This window comes from Zonotrichia leucophrys, chromosome 4, assembly GCF_028769735.1.
Source record: "Zonotrichia leucophrys gambelii isolate GWCS_2022_RI chromosome 4, RI_Zleu_2.0, whole genome shotgun sequence".
Lineage (NCBI taxonomy): Eukaryota > Metazoa > Chordata > Aves > Passeriformes > Passerellidae > Zonotrichia > Zonotrichia leucophrys.
The window spans coordinates 24,727,807-24,750,851 of record NC_088173.1 but is presented as its reverse complement, the minus strand read 5'-3'; the positions used below and the strand labels follow the sequence as shown (position 1 = coordinate 24,750,851).

Genomic DNA, 23,045 nt, shown 5'->3' with positions numbered 1-23,045 from the left:
GGAAAGGCACTAAATACAGCAATGGAGAAATTAGGGCCTAGGATCACGAGGATGTGTACCAAGAGGGTGATACTAGCTGATACATGAGACAGTTCAAAAATATAATCTGCAAAAGATAATATTAGAAATAGGGAGTGTAAGGAGGAAAGCAGTGTGCCAGAAGGTTGGGCCAACAATCCTAACATTAACATTGGAATTGTCAGGATATCAATGAATATAAAATGATACGGGCAATGGATGAATAAAAGGTGGAAGGGGAAAGAAATAGAATTTTGAATAGCAAAGTATCATATTGCATCATTTATACAGGTTAAAAATAGAGGCACCAATGCTGCTAGAAGAAAAGCAGAGCTTTCATTAGGTTGTCTCCTTGCATGCATGATAGAGAGTACATCTCTCAAGAGAAGTGGCTGACTTCAGATGAGAAATCCAACAACTAGTTACCACATGTTGAAAGAGTTCTTGAATAGCGAGTGTTTTGTAAGAACTTCTCCAGGGCAAGAACTTCTCTTTCAGCCTTGCTACTGAGCAGGGACCAGGAGAGCTGAGATATCTTAATGCCCTCCTCAACAATCCTGGGTCCCACAGTCTTCAAGCAATAAACCATCAATTATTTCATTTGGCCTTTGGGGTGAGGTTGCGCTATCCCATCAGACCAAACTTTCTCAGACAGATGAGTCACTCCCTTGGTGATTACAGCCAAGTGCTGGCACAGCACATAGAGCAGTGCAAGCGTGGAAGGGCAGGAGGATGCAAACCAGCTCTGGAACTCACCTCCCCAGTGACACAGCCACTCACATGGATTGTGGCTACCTGTGTGTTGATGGGAGTGACCCGTTCCCCTTGGTGCTATTCATGCACAAGGCTGGAATGTTGTGGCAGAGGTAGCACGACATGAAAGCTTAGGGAGAATGTGACTTTCAGCTGAAATATTGTAAAACACAGAAAGCAAATTTAAAAATTGTTAAAAACACGGCACATTCTCACTCAACAGATTTGGTAATTCAGTGTGCTATTTGCTCACTTTACTGATAGCACTAATTTGCAGTTTGCACTTTTCCATTCTGCTCAAAGAACAGAGGTGACACAGCTATGAATAAGTTGGCAAGACACTACTGGCTTCCCCACTCTGCCTTAACCCAGAGGTTGCATGGTTTTAACTAGACCAATGCAGTTAAACAGATACATTTGAAAGGAGAAAATTCAGCTCAAACAGAGTAACTGAGCTACCAAGAAAGGAAATGAGCTACACCTGAATTCCCATTTCTATAAACCAATGATGTGCAGTGGTATCAGGAAAAGGGAATCACATGTCTATACCACACTGCTTTACCAGTATAAATGATGTGTGTAAAATCAGGCTGTCAGACATCAAGTTTTTATATTTTCATCTGTTGCAAAGATTTTTTTTCTGTTGTTAAAGCATGAATTAACAGAAATATGCTGTCACTCCTCCCACTGCAAAAATTTCAGTTCGATTTGTTTGCTTATTAATTGACTAGGCTTTGTTCTGATTTTCAAGGAAGGGTCCCCCCAAAACAGACATATAAAACATTTAGATACAAACACTGACTTCCTTGCATAAATATAAAATCTATTCTGTGGCCACAGCAGCATTCAATTCTCAATGAGAACTTTGCAAACCCTTCATTTAACAAATGCCTCCCAAAAGTAGGAAGCACCAGCTTTTATTGATATTAAAGGAATAAAACAACATGGAAAAACTGTCATTACATTCCATGGGTGCCCAGTCACCACACATTTCAGGTAAGTCTTGAGTAGGCCAATATTATTCTATCATTTCAATAAACACAACCACCAAAAAACTTGGAGGTATTTTACTAATATTCTCATGTTACATTTTAACTTTACAAAAATATTGCACATAAAAATTAAAATCACTTAGTATTCTGTGTGTTTGAGAGTATTATCCTCAAGATTTGTGTAATAATGTGAAACCATCAACTTATTTACTCCCATGATTGCTTAGCTATCAAAATGTCACAAATCTTGGATATACAGGCACACATGGTTTGCTCTCCTGTGGATCCCCGACTGCCTCCTCTCTTCCATTTTTGCCTAAGGGTACAAAAATTGTTATTTCCTTTTACCATTAGGGGAGAGAAATCTTCCTTCTGGTAACAGTTTTAAATAAGATTTTATAGATCTGAAAGGTATCCAGAACTGCACATACAGTAACAAACACACACAAAAAAATCAGAGTGTAATATTTCTAACAGTTTTCAAAAAACATGCATTTTTGAAGAGCATATTTGTTCTACATATTGCTTATCTCAAGAATGAATCTGAGGATATTTTTTATTATATCAAACATACCTTCAAAATATTTTTTTCTATTTTGACCTTGTCTAGACATCAGTTATATTTTTAAAACTTCATATTTTCAGTTCCCACTTCTAGAAGTCATTTTTGGGTTACCGAAAGCAGCCTCAGTGACTTGATGCTGAAGAACATAATCACTATCTAACCATAACACGAGGCAGAAAAGCTACAGAGAAAAAGCACCTTATTTTCCATACTTATAATAAAGTATTAAAGCAAACAACAGCCTTAGCTACCTGCCTTTTGAAGAAAAGGTTCTTCATTTTAAATATGATGCAATCTAAAGGTATATTCTTCCTCTCCCTCCAAAAGATACCACACCAGGATGTAAAAAACCAGTGTGCTGGTGGTTACCCAGACAATGTAAAGAGATCTCCAGCTCAAACTGTGTGCACAGGCTGAACTGACAAACATTTACACAGCACACTGCTTCCTTTTCCAGTGTTTGTACTTCAGATCTGGGAGTCTGCATCTCCCCATGACAAACACCTGAAAAAGTCGCAACTTCAGAATGGATTTCATTTTCACTCACTATAAATGTGACCAAAATACAAGTGAGGAGAAATATTTGGGCTCCTAAATAACTTTGAAAGCAATAGTGTTAGAATATAAAGTGTCTGACACAACCAGTTTCAGTGAGTGCATTTTAGTTTGGTTTCTCAGAATGAACTAGGAGGCTAGGAAAAAGTCATAAATTCTCTAAAGATACAGGATTTTGACAGGCTGTATGTTTTTTAAAGCAAGTTTCACAATTCACCTTCAAAGTCCAGGCCAAATTAGTAAATCCTTCCTGTTGCTTTCATGAGGGAGTATGAAAACACTCAGTAATTCATTTCCTTCCTTTCCAGCTAACAATGTTACTTCCCATCTGCTGATTTTACAAGCCTCTTCTTGCAAAAGTTATACTTCTTGTAGAGTGCACACTTGTTTAACCAAGATTTGCTGCTTACATACATGAGTCTTCCTCATTCAGATCCAACACCTTCACACTCTGAATTCTCTCAGGAGGAAACAGAGAGGTTCTTTATCTGGAACCCAGGCCAGTGAGGGCCACATGGAGTCAAATTATAACAAATTACACATTTACTATATGGATAAGAGAAACTTTTCCCTAAACTTATCTTTAGCAGGAAAAGCTGTTGCAAAGAATCTATTTTAAATTGGAAGATTACTATAGAAAAATTATCTACAGATGTATGTGGGATTTAGATGAACTTCAAATAAGCTTAAGTACTTTTCATAAGCTTGTTCTGAAGTATTTAAGCAAGAAGAACGTGACACAGTTTGTTAACTGAAAAGATTTTGCATCTGTTTAAAAATACTAAATACCCAGAAGACAGAATTCAGAGGAGTATGTTTTTCACCAGTTCTATAAATCTCCATGTAGGACTTTATTTATTGGGACTTCAACAGAAATTTCTTAATTAATCAGAATATTCTTTGGATGGAATTTACATAATATATTTCACAACAAGATACCAGAGGTTTTTGGGGTGTTTTTGGAAGGGGTTCTAGTAAAATGTTCTTACAGCCAAAAGCTTTTTCTCACCAACTCTAATATTTTCACTGTCTTCCAACAATCTGATACATTTTCTGAAATGATTTCACAACAATGAAAATGGATAAACTGTCCTACACCAGAAAAAAAAAAACCAAAACAGTAAACAAAGCTATAGCCAAACTATTTATTTAAGACTGAAGATTCACATATGCATGAGATTTTTTTCTCATGGTTTAATTTTAGGCAGCATAATAGATTTTTTTATTACACAGGCTTCCTAAAGGGCCTCTAAATTAGAAAAATTATTATCTCCAAATTTCGAAAAAAAAATTCAATTTATAGATATGGAAAAGATTTAAAACAGGTTTTGAAAAAAGCCAGAAGGTCATATACACTGTGGCTTTTGGCTCTGATATGATTACCTTGTTTGAAATGCATACTCAAAGACATGTAAATGTCCTGTGATTTACACAACTTCACACTGCAGTCATGCAAACAGCACCCTTGGTAACGGCACTTGTAGTGATAAACCACATTAGTGCATTGAATCCTACAGCAAAGCCTCCAAGTACTGAAAATAAAACAAGAGCTCAGTGAGCTTTTTTACTCCAGATACTGGGGTTTAATTCCTGTAGAAATACATGGAGTAGCACAAAAAAACCTACATCAAATCTATGCACCAAAAAGGCTGAAAAGGAGAGAATGACTTTCCTTTTTGAAGTAAAGGTTTGTTTGTCTTTTGACTCTTGGATAAATGATTATGCCATTTGAGTGTATCCACACATGAGCAGTTTTAAGAAAACAAAACAGCACATTCAAAGCTGTGGTAACTTTCTGCTGTTCATCATCTGCTGCATGAGTAAAGATGGCCAGAATTCTTGATAAAGGGCAAAAAATATTTCTTTTTAAAATGCCTTACTTCTCAGAATTTAAACATGTATTTTCTGTGTTATTCAATTTTGTGTTTATGTATCAAAAGCACCAAAGGGATAAATATTTATGACTCCACTGTCAAAACTCCAAAAACACCAGTGAAATTATTGATGTGTTGAAGTGCTAGTCTCTTGAAGAAAGAATTCCAAGTGGTCAACAATTTATCCTGAGTGCACCAAACTGCTCAAAGAATTTCTTTTGCCTCCACTGTACTAAATAAAGTTAGCATTTTAAGGGTTCAGCTTACTCCCTCTCTTCACCTCAAATATATGCTATTTGCTCCTGATTTTGTGGAAAATTTCAGTTCATAGCCCTTTTTTCATAGTTTTGTTATGTTCATCTAGGCACCTGAGCAAAACATACCAGAGAACAGTTCAGCAATGCTTGTTTTTAAACTATCTTTGATTATATAATTTTTTTCCAATTACATGCTTTCCCACTTTGCTAAAATATTTATTCACATGCTATATGTTGAATAAAATTCTCCAAGTCAGCTAGGGAATCATAAAGAGAATCATCTGTGTCCTGACTTCTGAGAAACTTTCGAAGGGTATCCAAAGCACTCAAAGCCTCATTTTTGGATGGTAAAAGCTGTTCAGCTCCCTGAAGTTGATCATCTTCATCCTTATCTTCATCACCAACAAATGTCTCAGCTTTATCTGATGCACTTTCTTTGGCACACATTCTTTCATTATTTGTGGGCACTTCATAAGTGACCAAGCCATCATCTATAGCTGCATATTCTTCCAGAGACAAACCTTCTGGAAACTCTACTCCAGCTGCCCGTGCATGTGCAATCAAATCCAAATCACTTTCAACTTCACTGTTATTTTCATTTGTCTCAGTTTCTAATTTGAAAGTTGCTCCATTGCAACTTTTTGCAATAGTCTCTGGTGTTACTTTCCTCCAGCACAGGTACAGCATCTCAATTGCACCAAGAAGGGTCAGCATAAACTCTTTATTACTTTCTACACAGTCAACAAATCTCTTGATAAGACAGTGCCTGTATTTTACCTTCAGACTTCTGATAATCCTTTCTTTCATAGCTATACATGAAGAAGAGTCTGGAGGAAGGAACACTAATTTGACAGACTTCAGGTTCTTTACTTCTGTGTGAGCTGGGAGAGAATCAACAAGAATAACCACTCGGCGCTCCTGTGCTTGAAATCCATGATCAAGTTTGTGCATCCACTGTTCAAAGATTCCTGAAGTCATGCATGCCCTATCATTTTCTTCATAATCCACTGGCAGCGATTTCACATCTTTGAAAGAGTGTGAACTTTTGCTTTTTCCTATAATGAGCAGTGGGAGTTTCTCAGAGCCATCCATATTTGTACCCACCACTACAGTGATGCTCTCTTTGCTTTCTTTGCCTACAGAAAAAGTTTCCCCTTTAAATGTAAACGTGTTAGGTGGTAACATCTGATACAACAACCCAGTCTCCTGTATGTGAAACACATTTTTTGGCTGATAATCATTTAAATAACAAGGAAGTACATTTTGGTACCAAAGAGTTGGAGCACCCACTGCAGGAGTAGCAGCTGCTTCTACAGGCTGAGCTCTGAAAACTAAACCGTACCTCGACTTGAATCGATCGAGCCAGCCATTGCTGCATTTAAAATCACTGTGTCCAAGCTTCTGGGCAAAATCATTCGCCTTGAGGCGCAACATGGGGCCACTGACCGGCACATTCAGGCACTGTGCAATTCTGTACCACTTCATCAACGCTTCCTCCAGGTCGGCATAAAAAGCAGTCCTCAGTCTTTTCCTTTTAGGATCAAACCGCAAAGTTTCAAAGGCTTCCAAAACTTTTTCCTTATTCTTCATAATCGAAGACAGGGAGTTCCTCTTGATGCCATACTTGGCTGCAATCTCCGCCTTTTTCTCGCCGCTCTCCACCGCGCTTATGATGTCGATTTTCTCCTCGATAGTTATGCTTTTCTTCCTCCTCACTGTGGCTTCGGGCAGAGCCCCTGCCATGGCACGGAGCAGCGTCTCCCGGGCGCGCTCATCCGCGCCCACAGCCGGCCGGGCTCCCTCCCTGCCGCTCCGGTCCCGACCGCAGGGGCTCGGCTCGGCGGGGCTGGCGCAGCCTGCCGGGCGGTGCCGGCGGTGGTTGCCATGGCTGCGACCATAGACATGACGGCCTAGAGAGGCCGCCGCCGTCATCCCTTTCCGGCCCCGCGCTTCCGGCTCCTGCTGCCACCGGAGAAGGAAGAAAATAAAGCTTGAGAGGGGCCGCCGGCGCCGCCCCGCCCGGCCTCCTCCGTCCCCCCTTCCCTCCTTCCGTCCTGCCCTGCCGTCCCCCGCAGCAGGACGCCCCCGGGGCCGCAGCGGCGCCGCCGGCAGGTGAGGGACGGGCCGGGCCGGGCCGGGGCAGCCGCTGGGCCCGGGTTCGGGGAGGGCCGGGCCGCGCCTCCCGCTCCGTCCCGTCCGACGTGTCACCCCGCGGGGGCGGCCGCGCTTCGCCGGGCTCCGGGCCGCCGTTCCCCGGGCACCAGCAGCGCCCGGCGGGTCAGGGTCGGCCCGGCGCGTACGGCCCGGTGCGGGCGTGCTGGGCGGCAGCACAGGGAGAGCAGCGCCCTGCTCGGGAGCAGGCGGGTTCCACGAGAGAGAGAGAGAGGGAAGCTGTGTGTTGGTGGAGGAAGAAAGCTCTAGATGCTGTGTAAATTTTGTGCCCCTGGGAGTTATTCCACACCCTGGCAATTACTGTTTTAAGTGTGCCAATTTGTGTTTTGCTTACTGTTCTTAAAGCATGGAAGCGCTTTGGTGTTGTGCGACAAGCAGGTGTTGCATGTGTAATTGTGTCCGAAGGAGTGGCAGTTCTTCCAGAATTTCTTATAGTACCGCTCTAATGGGTTATTTTTAACCAAAAGCCACTAATAGCTTTTAATTGCATGAAAGTCTTTGGAGGGGATCATTCTGAACATCCAGCCCAGGATGTAGTTTCTGTTTCTCACGTGTGCTTTTTATGCTTGGTGGAAAAGGTAGCAAGGAGTTATCACTTTGCAGTCGGTGGCTCTGTTACTTAGAGTTGATTCTCTAGAGAAGATAACAGAAGGGTTCTTTTTGCAGGGCTGGAGAAGGATGTCATTTGATCAGTGCAACTCCAAAACTTTCTGAATCGTGTTTATGTTTATGTAGGTATGTGCATGTGTACTCACACAGTTAAAATGTCAGGAATAAGAAACACAGAAGAGTGTTAGATTGGCAGAACTGGAAGCTGAGGCAGTAGCTTGATCAGCTGGTTTTTTTCTGATTTGGTACAAGTTGAAACCATAATGGCAGCCCATGGCTCAGCTAATCTGGAGATGAGCAGAGCTTTAAATAGTTTAGGGCCGGGTTGATGTAGCATGGAGAATGTGAAAGTCAGCAGCACCCCTGTTCTCCAGTCTTCTTCTCCATCATGTCTTCTAACTCCCAAGCATAATTAGATCTTGCAAGTGGAGCAACCAGGAAATTCAAGAGCATTAAAAAGAAACTATGGTGTGATTGCAGCAGGAAGTGTTTAATACGATTCTTTATAGTACCTTTTTTTAAAAAAAGTATTACTTTTATAGTATAGTACTTTTTTTTTAAAAAAAAGGTGGTTGATCTCTATCTTGACAAGAATTAGTGAAAGTGTCTTAGAAATTGAAATAGTCATTAAAATGGTCGTTTTTCTACCAGAGATTTTCTTCAGTGTTACAAAAATTTACATTCTTTATGCAGTTAAGTAGTAAGACAACAATGAAAGTGTCTAATAAACTTAATTTTAGACATAAGGTGTCTTGCTGTTGCCTTATTGGCAATTAATCTAGGAGAAAAGTAAGTGAAGGAACCAGTGAATCTTGCTTAGAAAAGCTGATCTGATTGTTGAGAATCCTACAGTTCTCATTTCTGAGACCATCAATCATTTACCTAAGTGATGTAAGTATGTGAGGAATATACTCCTTACTCAAAATTAATTTGTTGTTGATGACATTTACTTCATATTTTCATGAATAAGCAAATATGAATTTGCCTTTTTAATGAAAAGTACATAAGTATGCTCTTATAACCATTTATTATAAATGGTTAAATGTCTCTTTATGTTTTCGTCCTAGAGGAAGCTCACTATGTTGTTTATAAGTTCTTGCTTTGTTTTGCTTTTTATTTGCCAGTTGAAAAAGTGATACTTAAATCCCCAGGAGTCAAAAACCATGTGGTTTTATTTATGATGAGCAAACCTTGAAATTACTGAGGCTGTAATCCAGTATGCATTTAAGGTAGCTGCACTGTGAGGGGAATGACTCTCAGTCTGATCTGTGTCTTCTCTTCTGCTGTGGTGCAGTGTTTGTGTGGATTTGCACAATTGGGATAGGGGGTAAAAGAGAACCCAGAAGGGCAGGAGTGATGTGGAAAGGTTTGGTTCTTGTGGAACCGAATATGGATCAAGCATGTTTTTTCCAAGGATGATCTCTTTGAGTTGTTCTATTGCAGCAGATGGTAGCACATGTCCTGGTACAGCAGTCACCTAATGTGTTCTAAAGTTGTGGCTGCTTTAGTGAGGAAACAGACCAAGCCCTGGGTAACACAATCCATGCTGTTCTGGGGATTGGCAGCTTCTTACAAAGTACAGCCCCTTGTCTGGCACCTGCAAGAACTACAGAGATGCTAAAGTCTGTGTGCATTTCTGTAGTGGAACTTTAAATGATAGATGTGTGTAGATGTTGTGATTACCACAATTTCACATGAGTGTCTTCACTTCTGAATCTTGGTGAAGATGTAGAAAGTTTTCATCCTTGCATCCAGTATTTGATGCTTACATCCCCATTTTTTTCTGTAAAAGCAGTAATGAGGAAGTTCTGTAGTTAAATTTGAATGTGCAGTTGAACTTTTTATGAAAGCCACCTTTAATCTACATTTTTTTCGCCTTCTTATGTTTTAAAATTGATCACTGTGATCCTGCAGAGCTGCATTGAAACTGTTAGTACTACCTGTAGGAAAAGAACTCTACAAAATATTGATCATGGTGGGGTGTTCTAACATAAATGGTGAATTTATTTGGGTTTTAAGAAATTATTTGCTTTTATGCAGAGTCTTCTAGGTGGATTTGTGAGATGGTTCTTGCCCCTAGCTTCTTAAATCTATCAAAAGTTCTTAAATCAATCAAAAATGTTTTTGCCTGTAGCATTTAATAGTTTAGAACAGTGTTACTGTGGTACATAGGCTTGTATGTGATGAACAAATATGACTCCAGGAACACTGATGTGCTAGAACTGAAGAACAGATTGTCTTAAAGAAGGCTCTACCACAAGATGAATTTAACTTTTTGTTTAACAAGTAGAGCAAGGAAATAGCACTTATTGTCCTATTCTATCATGTAATTGTTTTAGCTACTCCGAAATAAGCTGTTAAACACAGAGGTTTTCAGCCACAAGCAGAGTTTGCACAGGACCATGTGGGCAAACAGCATCTCTACTGTACAGTCTTCCATGAAATTTGAAAAATTTAGGAAGCTATATAAGGATGTTAAACTTATTTCTTAATTACCTCAAAGGGAGTTTTATACTGATCCTAGAAAAATCCAGCTTCATTCAGTGGTAGCCCTGAATGAACTGTTTTTCTGGAGAAAATCTCTTATTTTACGTATTTGGTTTTCCAAAATAAAGTGATAGGTTATCCAGTGCAATATGATCTAGATGATCTAGGTGATTCAGTTTCTCAGCCTTTGTGTCCTTATTTTATTTCCCTTGCTATGTGAGCTGCTTACCTTATTAATTATTTGCCTTAATTAGAATGTTTTATAGGTCAGGAATTTGAAATACAATATAAACACAAATAGCAATCTCTTTATACATTTTCTTAATCTGGTATGTGTCTGAACATGTATGAAATAGTGCAAGACTTAATGAACTGAAGTCATGTGTGATTGTATGCAATACTGGCAGATTAATTAATTTTTAATGATTGGTTGTCTCCTCCTCTCAAACAGCTGAGTGAATTGTGGTGTCACCTGTAGTTACCAGCTATTTGGAATCAAATTGAGATAATTTCTTTACTTAAGATAAAATTGTGTATGTAATTCACCTTTTATGATCACTATAATCACAGAGTTGATTTCTTTCTCATGTGCTTAGTGTTAACAACTTTCTTTGCTTCTGCAACTGAGATCTTTTTGAGGCTAAAATGAAAGGGATTCTGTTCCAGTAAACACAACAGATTTAACAGCTTAATAAGTTTCAGTGGTTTAGCATTAGTGTAATCTTGCAATGTTTGGATAAATCTTACACCTTAACAAAATGGTGATCTTTGCAATGGTAGGATACAGTCAGTGTACTGTTGCAAGTGGCAGGATATATGTCACCTGAAGAACCTTGTTTGACTTCCAGGGTTTTATGTTGCAAGTTTAGTTGTCTGTGGGGAAAGGTTGCTTTGGCAGTGGAAGCTTACACTAGACTGTATTCCTAATACCTCTTCGATTTTTGGAGAGCTGAAGGCCTGGTCACTATCAAAAAAGGAGGTTTCACTTTGCTTTAGCAGAACTTGTAAAATAAATGTTTTCTGAAAGCCTGCTTTGGTTTCTGTGAGGTGCAGCATCCAGCTCCTTTCACTTCAATTAATGCATGCCAAACCTGTTTGGTTTTCAGGTATGTCAGAACACAACAGTGAATCCACAACACTTGATGAGTCTCATCCATCTGCAGAAGAGATCCAGTCTGGCTGTGAGGTGATTGGGTGATAGTTATATTAGTGTAAAATCAACCAATCCTAACAAGTTTCAGATTCCCAAAAATTCTGCTTTACATAGCACAGTGTTGTTAGTATGGGGATACGAGTTCATGCGCAGCATCTTGAATGGGTGGGGTTGGTTTTGAGACACCATTAATAACAGTCCAATGAATTCATAGCAAAGGATTACTTCAGCCAGTAGCCTGTTGCTGTGCTGCAGTATTTGTTTTGTAAATGGAATAGATTTAGGAATGGTAGAATCTGAAATGTGTGAGTATTGCAGGAAGAAAGGGTTGGTATTTAAAGGCATCAATCTTTGTGTAACCTCACTGTAACAAGGTGTTTTATCTACTGCAGAAGGACTGAATCTTTTTTCTCTGAGAGCAGATACAGTTTTCACCTTCTCTATGGAGAAGTCTGTGACAGATTTGAATTATGAACAAATTCCTAAGGTTCCCAATATTATTTAGCTAATCAGGTGTGTTTGGGATGCTCTTTCAGAAAGATAGGGTCAACATTTTCCTGACTGTTCTAGAGTAAAAATGAAAACAAGTAATGCTGACTTTATCACTATTGGAGTTTTAGTGACAGTGAATTGTTTTTAAACTTTCAGTAAAAACAGAATAATGTTTCTCTTTAGTGTATTTCCAGATCTGATATTTGTAAACATAGATGTACAAAGAAAACATAGATTGTTACCGAAGGACATTCTATTTTTTCAAAATAAAACATGCATCTGAAATGCAATATTTTCCTCTAGTCTAATTAATGTCTAATGCATCAATACAAATTTAGGAACTTATTTAGATTTATTTCAGGTTGTTTATACATATGATAAACTTTCTTCTGAGGAATCAATTTCTTTGTATGCTTAGTTTAAGTCTATTGTGGGCTACACTTGCCAAAGAGACACTTGATTCAGCAATCATACTCCTTATTTCAGCAGAAATGGTGCTGTGGTGTGGTGGTTTAGTTTTCTCTCAGATCAATAACCTTACCCTGGTTGTGTGGAGTTACAGGAACGCACATCCAGAGGTAAAGAGAAGTGGCTGCTGGATTTGGCGGTAGCCTATAGTCAGAGTATTTTGAGGTGCTGCACTCTGGTGCTGTGGGCAGTCCTCCATTCTCAGTGGCTTCTTCACTGCATTACTGCCTGCTCTGTTTCAGAGGTGCAAGTGTTGGAGGTGTGCCTGCTTGGGAGACTTGATGGGAGTGGAAAAATGACCCATCCTCTTTCTGAGCACAGGTCACTTTATTTTGATCTGCAGTGTTTCCGGAATCTTGTTTGCTGTGCAAATACATTGCTCTGGCTCAGGAAGGAGCTGAAGGGATGGTGAAAGCTGCTGGCGGAAAAGGGCAAGGAGTGGTTCTTGACAGCAGTGCAAGCTTAAACTGTTAACTAAAATAGAGATGATGGTTTCTTGTTATGTCTGAGTTAAATTAGCAGTTTATCGCACTTCCCCTTTTCAGCTGCTCATTTCAAGGCTTGGGTGCTTGTCTGACCTCATTGCAAACTGATTCAGCTCACCGAAGCTGGAAAATTAACCTGGTGAAGAGGTCTATTGCCAGGCTAGTGAGTTGTGTGTGGTGTCTGTAGTCAAGTGAGTGCTGGGAAAGTGAGGCACTGTGTGGCTCACAGTAGAGAATGGACAGTAGAGTGGTGAAATGTCCCGTTTTCAGCAATGGGAAGTTGTTGTAGTTCAAAAGTAGCATGGAACTGACATTAACAAGTAAATTTTTTGCTTTCTCTGAACTAGATACATAGGTCTGACTCAAGTAGGAATGCAAAAAAAAAGGTGAATTGCTTCTAGTTTTCCAGAGAAGCTGATGAATTTTTGTTTCCTAATATATGTATTTATTAGAGATGTGTGCATGTGCTTTGAGCATGTGTATCTCTGAATAAAAGCATAAAAATATATCAATGTCAATATTTGCAAAATTATTTTAGATTCTTATTGAGAAGCACCTAAGTCAAGGTGTTTTTCCTTTTATTAGAGATGTAGTTTTGTTTACGATCCCTAGCAAAGTGCCCCTTGATAGAAGAGGACTTTCCCTTTGAACTGTGTTATCTGATAATTTGTGGAAAGAGGAACAAAAGTAGCTGTGAACTGAACGTGGCCTATGCTAATGCCTCTGTATTATGCAAGTAGCTGTGACAGGCCAAGCGTTTTGAAAAATACCTCAGTTGACCGTATCAAGTAGAAGTGTAGTTCCTAGCAGCCTTAGAGCTTAATGAAGCACATATGAGATGTAGAGCAAGCTTAAGAAACTTGAGCTATTGGACAGATTTCCCAAATCAAAATGTGATGTGGCAGGTAACTAGGGCATCTAGTCTGATGTTGTTGTATAGCAGCTCTCTGTGAGGAGCAGGGAGTTGGGCTTGATGGTCCTTGTTGGTCCCTTACAACTTGAGATAGTCTATATTCTATTAAATGGAACAAATTACTCTTTTAAAAGTACTCCTAAAATAAGCATAGACCTTTTGGTGTGCTTCAGTAGAAGCACATTTAATGGAGCCTACAAACAGTGACTAGTTAGAAAAAATCCTGAGAAGCCTCAAGACTAATAAAGGAAATCAGGCTCACAAATGTAATTGAAGTGGTGATATGTGAAAGTGGAAGAAATATGGGGTATGACAGAAGTTCCAGTTAAGAATGATGCAAGTGATGCTCAGTAAGTACCAGTAAAATCTTTGTGTTATATTCATACTCTGTAAAGCTTCACGTGTGGTAGGAGAAGCTGATGGTACTTCAGATCCTGATCTCAGGCTGTGCCTCTTCCTGACCCTTGGGCTGAAAAGAGCTGGTTCAGTTTGATGATTTAAGAGCTTTATGGGTATAAGGGTACCTACTCTCAAGTACCTGTTGATGGTACGCCTTGTCTTGCCAGTCTAGCACAGGTGTACGGGCTGGTTTGAGGGCTTGAGACAACTTTTATGTAAGTGAACAAGCACTGCCTTGGTTGTATGTTGATTTTTCTTCTGTTTACACTTTAGATGACTGGTGAAGCTGCCTTGCAGAGTTAGGAACAGCTTTTTCAAAGGGATGAAATTTTCACTTCCTCTTAATTTTGGAGTGTTAAGCTGCCATTCTCTCTTCAGGTGCTTGTAAATGATGTGCAGTTCTGCTGGGAATGTCTCTGCAAGGCTATACCTTAGGTGGTACTTGAAAGCAGTGTACTTGAAACACAGCTGCTGCTGCTGTTCGTGATGCAGCTGCATTTGAAACTAACTTTGAGTCCTGAATTCTCTTGGTACTTTTGGGCCCTTTTTCATGAGAGTTGCATAGCAACAGTTTAGTCAGAAGGTGGCACTATATTATGGTAAAATAATAAGCAGCTGAAACTATTTTAAAATTTGGAATCATTGCTTTTCTTGTAACACGTAATTAAATGTATTGCTCTTCTCTAGTATTTATTGTTTATTAATTGCTAGTGCAATTTTTTTAGCCAAGCTCATTATAATTGGAGATCTCAGGCTCCAGTGTGTGTGTAAAACATTTGTCTGAGCCCATGCCTCATTTGTGTCTTACTCCCCCAATGCCAATGGATTAAATTTTCGTTTTCCTTTGCACTTAGCTCTGGAAACTTTAAATAACTTCTGACTGAGCTGTGCTAGAATATTACTGTGATTCAATGATGTGATTAAATAAACATATACAGACTGAGTATATCAGAGTATTTCCAGTCAGAGTTTGAAATAAAATCAACTGTTATGAAACCCATACATCAAATATTTTCATATGGATTACTTATTGAAAATGTAAGACAAATGCTAACCTGTTTCTTTTTACAGGGAAGTGCAATGGCTCAAGAATCTCCCAAAAATTCAGCGGCAGAAATTCCTGTGACTAGCAATGGACAGCTGGAAGATTCTCATGAACACAGCTTTAACAGGGTCAGAATTTTCTTTGCTGTCTATTATGGTACCATTATCAGAAATGCTGAAGTTACAATTCAGTGCATAGCAGTCTTCACTTGACGTAGTTTTCTGGAGGTTTACTGCAGAAACGCCTTTGAAGCTCATAGATAATTACAAGAGTTGAACTAACACAGTGTGGTCGCATATTGCAATGACCTGTGTTTGTGCGAAAGGCACGTTCGTGGTGGCAGGGGCCGAGTTCTTCCCCCTCCGCCCGGTGCCGGTGAACGATCCGTTCTGCTCGGGCCCGGGCGTCCAGCAGAGGGCGCTGGGACACAGCCCGTGGAATTTGGGGTCGGGCTCCTTTTATTTGGATTTTCCTTTGGAATTGTCCACGTTTACTAAATATCTGCTGAGGCTTAGGTTTTAAAAAAAGCTCTTAAGTCTTAACAGTTCCATACTGACTTGCAATGCAGAATTATTCTTAAAAGAAATACTAAGCAGAACTTCAGCATTTTATTCTGTTTTACTAAAATGCTGATTAGCGGGGGGAACCTTCATAAGGTTTGTTGTTCAACTAAGATCTACCAGTGACATAATGTAAAAGTTAGTACAGTGCTTAATGAAATAAAGCTAAAACTACATACATACATACATTTCTGTGAAGATGTATGTTTAGGGAGACCAGCTTGGGAAATGCATCTTGAAGTGGTAAGGAGTTTGGGTTCACTTCAAAGCGGGGAAACAGACTTAGTAATTTGAAGCTTGATGATCTTGCTGCTGCTGTGACTTGACTGCTGTCTAAGTTACCTTTTCCTTACGTAGTGATTCTTCCACAGTGCAGGGCATGCAACACTTGTGTACAGCAAATGGAACTTGCACTCTTGGTGACTGCATTAGGGTCTGTGCTCAGGCAAAATGTAAAGCTGGAATTTTAAGGTGGTTTTTGTCTATGGCCATATGTGAAAGTTGGAGTAGATTTTTCCTGCATGCTAATCGTTTTGCTGGCTTGGAGTCAACTTTATTTTGAAACTTTTACTTTGACAAAAATGGGTCAAATCTTTGGTCAAATTGCAGAAAAACCTGTACTCTGCAAGCATATTTGAACTTGCTGTAATTATTTTCGCAGTGCTTATTCTGAGATCAATGAAGAAGTGCACTTCAATTATTTTTTTGAACCGTCTTGTACAAGTTCACACCTGCATGTGTGACCTGAAGTCAGAATATGTGATAATCAAGGCTTCTTATAAACAAAACAAAGAAAATAAACTTCTTGGAATTAACATCTAGGTCTGTTTACTAATCTGTTAGTCTCAAATTCTAATATTTAGCTTCTATTCATCTTGCTTCATGTTTGTTATTTCTAATGCTTAATGCCATGCTTTCTCTTTTTTTCCTTGCCAGGTAATTTTTTGCTTTAACCTAAAGCAATATGCACTGCACCACAAGAATTTTGGGGTCTTTTTTCCTACAATTTATGGAAATGATAAGCCAAGTACTGATTTTTATGAAGTCAATTGAGAAAGGGACAAGAAATCCTGACCACTCTAATTTGTACTGTTACCACAGTGGTCAGTAAGAGCATGTGACCACAGTAGAGTTTAGAGCACTCCAGTGTGCTGATTTTGATTGCACCTTCTTGGGAAGTTGGGGAACAAAGTTACTTTAATTTCCTGCTTCCTTATTTGTATGAGCAGGGAAATAGTTATCTCGATGCTGTACAATTCAGATGTAAAGAACAAAATACTACTTGTTCTGTACTTTTTAGTCTGCTGCAGCTGTTTTGCCACCAAGACTTGAGCAGCTTTGTGCATATTTTTAAGTGAAGAGGTATTTGTAGAATCTTTTCTTTAGAATTCTTTGATTAAAAAACTGCACTTTCCTCTAAAAGTGTATTCTGTTTGGCACTTCCATGAGACCTCGTCCATAAGCTGCTCAGGCATGAAAAGGCACATTTGTGTTTCACCAAATGCAGTATTAATATGCATTCAAGCATGAGAAGTATTTCATTTTGTGAGGCAGTGCAGAGCAAATGTATTTACCTGAAAATGACAAGTAGGGTTGCTCCTTCTTTAAAGAAGGATGCCATTAGTTTTGCAGAACTTCAGACAGCATAGATTGTCATAATGTCACTTCAGAAGGAAGATTGTTAGTTCCATTTTTGTGGGAATGTGACATAGCATTAATTGATGCATCTTCTTGGTATAATACTTATTTAAAAGGTAACTTAAGTGTTTTCCTAACTGTAAAATCTCAGTCAGAAATATGCTGCTACATTCTAATTCTCTAATAGGACATGCCTGTGGAATTCAGACAAGTTTTGTCCTGCCCATATGAAGGATGGAAACTCTTTTACTGAAAAAAGCTGTAGCTTCAGTCGTCACTGGATCGAATATCTAACATTCTTTCAGTACAGAACAGCTTCACATAGTGGTTTTTAACTCCCCAAGCTCTGTTAGATCTCACTTGAGCTTTAAGAACTTGATGTATGGAACTGTTTGCTATTGTTTGGGTATTTGTGAGACAGAACACTCCGGCATTTCCTAATAGAAAGTTTTTCTTATTACTTTGTATTAGAAAGCCCAATGTACAAAAAGTCTGGCTAGTTTATATTATTCACTTGTTTTACTTCAATTATCCCTGACTTCCAGAGCCCAGTTTTGGACTGCTGGAATTATGTGATTAGCATAGTGGTGTTTTAATGTGACTGGGGGTATTGGAAGCTGAGGGCAGTAGGAAGGAGTGAGGGAAGTATATTATTGCTATATTCAAGTATATATAATACACTATATCTATAATATATTCTATATTATTACTATATTCAAGTATATTATTCCTATATACAAAAGCATGCCATATAGTGTGAGAGCTGCATAGGTATAAACTAAATTTTTCAAAAAACATTTGATCTGCCTGTAAAGATATTCAAGCATCTGTAAGCAATTTATTATGTTTAAAGTATTGCACAAAATCTACATGGTATTCTTATCAGTTTGAGCCTGAATTTGTTTAATCTAATTTTTGTTACTGGCTCTCCTCCTGGTTCTTATTGTACTTTCATGGGAACAAAATCATAGTTAAGCATGCATATAAAACCAGTAATAAACTACAGGATGAAAAAAGATAATGAACTTCGTTGTGTGTCTTCAATTTGTCTTACTGGAATTACGAAATAAGATCTGGGATCTGATGAATCTGAGTGCATGTGTTCACGGTCTTGTTCTGTAATTTTATTGCTAGACTGCACAAATAGATAAGGTCAATTCTCTTGTTTTTTGCCTTCTGAAAAAAATGCTAGCCTTGTCACTCACATTCTGCCTGCAATATCTGAGTTAATCTCTTAGGTTTTGCTATGTTGACTGACATAGTTAGATTTTTACTCAGGGTAATTTTAGTTTAATTAATGTAGGACTGATTTAAAATATATTTCTAGAGCTGTGTCTGTTCTAGAAAACTGGTTTGAGGAGATAAAAAAGTCACATGTTCTTCATACAGTCTGAAAAACCAAAAATATGTCTGTTAATGATGAGAGTGGGAGGGAAATTAAAACAGGATTGTAGTATGGCATTAGGTAAATCAAAAGGATGTAGTAGAAAAGGTCTTCTTGTTGAAGAGCAGTGTATTGGAGAATAGAAGAAATGTGTTAGTCTGTTATTTGCCACTTCATCAAAGATTAAAGCCTTCAGGTCTTCTCCCATTTATTTATGTTGAATTTATTCTGATGTGAGGATCTAGTGTCTCAATTAATGGAAAACAGGAACTGAGTGATGTAATGGGGCAAAGAGAAAAAGAAGCTGCTGAATGTATATGAGTAACTCTACTTGCACGTGATTTTGATAAGAAGTTAAAGTTCAGAGCCCGTGTATCTTACTGTATAGACATTATGTCTGTCTGCATAACCTTTTGTTCCATAGGGCTTGTAATCACACTTTACAATCAGATAGATATGTTGTAAATTTTTCCTGAAGTCAACTTGAGTAGTTTTATTTAAAATGTTATCCACCATTAAAAACAAGCAAGCATGTGATTGGTCTGATACTAGTTGTTCCACTGTTGAACCAGCCATTGGTGTGAGGTTTTAAGAACACCTTAATTCAAGGTATTAAAGGCAAGTACAACTATCTGTCACACCTCCTGTTGGTATTAAGCAGAAGTTAATGTTTAGTGATGCATCACTAGTGGAGTAGTAAAACTTAGAAATTAATCCAGTGTTGTTTCCTTAGTTGCTCCTTAGTTAAGTAAGTTTCTATAAATTAAGTTTTGGCTGGGTTGGTTTCTGCTGTTGGAGAAACAATACAGTTCTTGTCTTTCCCCTCTTCATTTTAGATTATTATGGATAGCATGACTGGGAAGTATCATTTTGGAAATAGTCTGGTAATTCAGCCAACATTCCTTCATGAACATGCATTCTGAATGACTTCTTTGCTGTGTCTGCTGTCTCAACAGGACTGCTATGTCAAAAATTCATACTGGTTCATCAAACAACTCTATTATCTGTATAATAGAGTTGTGTAAATAAGGCTAACCTGACTAAAATATATTTCGTTTAATACAGTGATTTGAAGTCATTAAAATGGGATTTTAACAAATGGTTAAAATGGCTTAAATATTCTATGACATACGGGTTTGAATAGTCTTGACTAGAGCTAATTAAGGTAGTGCACATACTCTGTTCAGCCATATTTCATGCTTTTGCTTCTTCCTAAATGAGAATGGAGTAGGTAATGCAGTCTTTTAACTTGGGAATCTTCTGAGTTGTGGTTTTTATATACCTCTAGCTCTGGGTCTCAGTGGCCTTAAAAAATTAAAATGCTTTTGCTAGGTGATAAATGCATAAACATGATTTCAGCCTCATACAAATGAAAATTATTAATGAAGCATTTTTCTATTTGTTTGTTGGTGATGGTGATCCTATAGATTTGTAGGTTTGCCATGCATCAATAAATCTTGATCAATTTTAAAGACTTGAATTTACCTTATACAAAGAAGGGGGTAAGTCTTAAACTTAGCTGGAAGAGCAATACATTACCAAAATATAATCATTCTATGGTAGTAGGGGAATCTGTCCTCACTTCCTGTCTTGTAAGTGCCTAACTTACATTTAGTGGGAACAAAAAACAAAAGCTATTTGTGCTGCCTTCTTACCATTCAAACATTAAGTACACTCTTACCTTCCCTTGAATGTGACATTTTATACAGTGTTTCTAAATTATCCCCCTTTGTAAGTTATTGAAGGGATAAACTGTTTTGTCAGTTTGAATACAGATTTTTGGTAGCTTTTTTGTTTATCTATACTTGTGTAAAGAAAAGAAAAGCAAGCACAATCAGTTGCAAGAATGACATTAAAACTTTTGGTTTACATGCAGCAATGTGTCTCCCCTGAACAGTAACTTGCATGTTTGTAAACAACGAAAAGGTCTTGTTTTGATAATCACTGACTTTTTGTCAATTCTGGTCATGTGTTAATCAACAAATGGTAAAATTTTCTTTTAAATTTGTATGTAAGAATATCATTCTTCACAAAGATGCATTTGAACTGGTTTATAGGTGTTTAAAAAGGGGTTTGAATTGAACTTTGCCTTTCTTTAAATTGAACTTTGCCTTTTTGACAATGGGAAAAAAGTAGATCTCTTCAAACAAATATGTGTTTGTATACATATATATATATGTATATAGATTCATGTAAAAATTCTGGTATATATATGCACAATTGTAGATCTTTAAAATTTTCATATTCCAAATACCAAGTTTTTATTTAAGAGATGGATGCATTGTAGTATTTTGATTTATTTAATTCTGTAGTTTGTTCATCTTGTGTTTAACTTCAGGTTAGAATTACGCTGAGTGTACGGAAGTAGTGCAGTTGCTTAGGTTTAAATACAAACTTTTGTCTTTACAAAGCAGCTGTTCTGCATTTTCATCTTAAATGCAGATGATTGCTTAGATTCCTATTGCAAACGTGCTTAAGCAGGTTGGCTGTCTACAGTTGTTTGGCTTCAGGTTTGGATATTTCTGAAAACTGCACATCACGCCAGGGTGCCTTCAGGAAAAAAATAATTCATGCCATGTCCTTTTTTTGAAATCAGTGCATCTTCTCTGCCATCTGGTTATCCTTTTTCAAGTCTTTCTGCTTTTTCAGCTTCTAGTAACTTGCTACATTTTGAGTTAAATGATCTCTATTAGCTAAACTAAGTTGAAGCAAAGGCTTTCCAGCATACCACCTACTGCAAGTACTTAAATGGAAGTGGCAGTGTTAAGTCAGTTGTGAAGACTGAAAACAGTACAAATCTGAAGTTCTGACATGCTTAACTTGGGAGATCAGGTTCTGCATGTGACTACTATTTGTTTTTCATGCTGTTTCTTTTTCTTTTTTTTTGGTATGATGCTTCAGGTACACAGATATGGCATGCTCTATTATCACATAGTCTGTTCATGTCAGTGAAAGTTTGGCAGTAGGAACTGGCTACTCTTTGCAGTAACATGCTGGGTTTTTGATGTTGGTGAAATTTCTGGAATTCACATGGAAAAATTATTTTGCTGGAATTCATATATTTGTAGTTCTTCCTGTTTCCTCTTCCCAGGGGTTTGTCCTAAACTGAAGACATCAAAATAAATCTGGGGAGATGTGATCCAAAACTACTTCTTGACAATCTGAGCCTCTAGGCAGCATCAGCATCATTCTTATGCACTAATTTGGTCCTGGTTTGCGGATTGAGTGACGGCAATTATAGGTCAAACATGGATTTGATTTTAAAGGCTGTGATTTCTTTGTAATTAGAAGCATTACATGGATCACACACAGTTACTATCCATGTCTGGACACAGACATCTTTGAGTTATGTATAGCTTTTCTCTGGTGGTCCTCGATACTTTCCCCATTTTTACCTCTGTTTGGAAGCAGAGGGGATGCAAAATTGTACCTGACTCCAGACATTGACAGTTTTCTGATTTCTTGATGCTTTTATTTTTTTGTGTTGTCACTGTAGCCACATGCTGCTACATTTTACCTTTTTGCTTTTGCTTTCATAGTACTTTTTCACTCACTTTTTACTTTAATCAATAAATGGTTTTAAATTGCTTTAAAACCTGAACTTTTTTAAAGTACTATGTCTAATTGCATAACACCAGAGGCTTAAACTTCAGTTAGATCACTGGCAATATAGTCCAGTAAACCTGTGGGGAGGTTTTTTGTAGAGGTAGATAAGACAGCAAAAATGAGCAGTAGGATGATACGTGAGCTGTGGTGTGTGGGGTCTTTCTTAGGCCTGTGCTGGGTTTCAGTGAAGACTTTGGTTACCTGGGAGGTGGTTGAAATACTTGATCCAGCACTCAAAAGTTAAACAAGGTGATCTCAGGCAATTTTAAATGAAGGGATTTCAAAAGCAAACAAAAGTAAGTGGCAGCTTTGTGCTCTGAGCACTTATGATGCAGACTAGGTGCTCAGAAAGAAGCTGTTTAAATGATGCCTTTCTGGATGTCACTTCTATGTAAAATATTGAAAAGATTTTATGTGCCAGTCATAAGAAATGAGGCTGCTATGAACTTTAGGGCTATTCCTTGCTTAGTGATTTTTTTAAATCTTCAACATTATGATAGTTGCTTCCATATTTTTGGTTTGTAAAGTGTTTTCTGCTTGATAATCTTGTATGATTCTGCACCCCTGACAGTTTTTAACTGGACACTTTATTAAACTGACATAGCTGCTTAGACCAGCTT

At 38.2% G+C, this 23,045-nt stretch overlaps 2 protein-coding genes across 6 annotated transcripts in view; one reads left to right on the top strand and one right to left on the bottom strand.

Annotated features, from left to right (window-relative positions):
• Positions 1–3,854: 3,854 nt before the first annotated feature.
• TIGD4 (tigger transposable element derived 4) lies at positions 3,855–6,989 on the bottom strand. Its single transcript, XM_064710840.1, has one exon. It carries the CDS (start codon positions 6,944–6,946, stop codon positions 5,231–5,233), a length of 1,716 nt encoding a protein of 571 aa, XP_064566910.1. The 5' UTR covers positions 6,947–6,989; the 3' UTR covers positions 3,855–5,230.
• The window catches only part of ARFIP1 (ADP ribosylation factor interacting protein 1), a 40,760-nt gene continuing 24,680 nt past the window's right edge, over positions 6,966–23,045 (top strand). For 2 of the 5 annotated variants that reach the window (XM_064710844.1, XM_064710842.1), the window contains exons 1-3: positions 6,966–7,126; positions 11,389–11,468; positions 15,264–15,365. In XM_064710844.1, coding sequence (XP_064566914.1) covers positions 11,391–11,468; positions 15,264–15,365 — 180 coding nt within the window. In that variant the 5' untranslated portion in view covers positions 6,966–7,126; positions 11,389–11,390. Of the gene's footprint in view, positions 7,127–11,360; positions 11,469–15,263; positions 15,366–23,045 lie in introns of those variants that run through there. The other 3 variants (XM_064710843.1, XM_064710841.1, XM_064710846.1) reach the window with 3 other exon arrangements.

Excerpts from the sequence above, each read along its gene's own strand:
- TIGD4 (XM_064710840.1), bottom strand. The coding sequence starts at position 6,946 with ATGACGGCGGCGGCCTCTCTAGGCCGTCATGTCTATGGTCGCAGCCAT.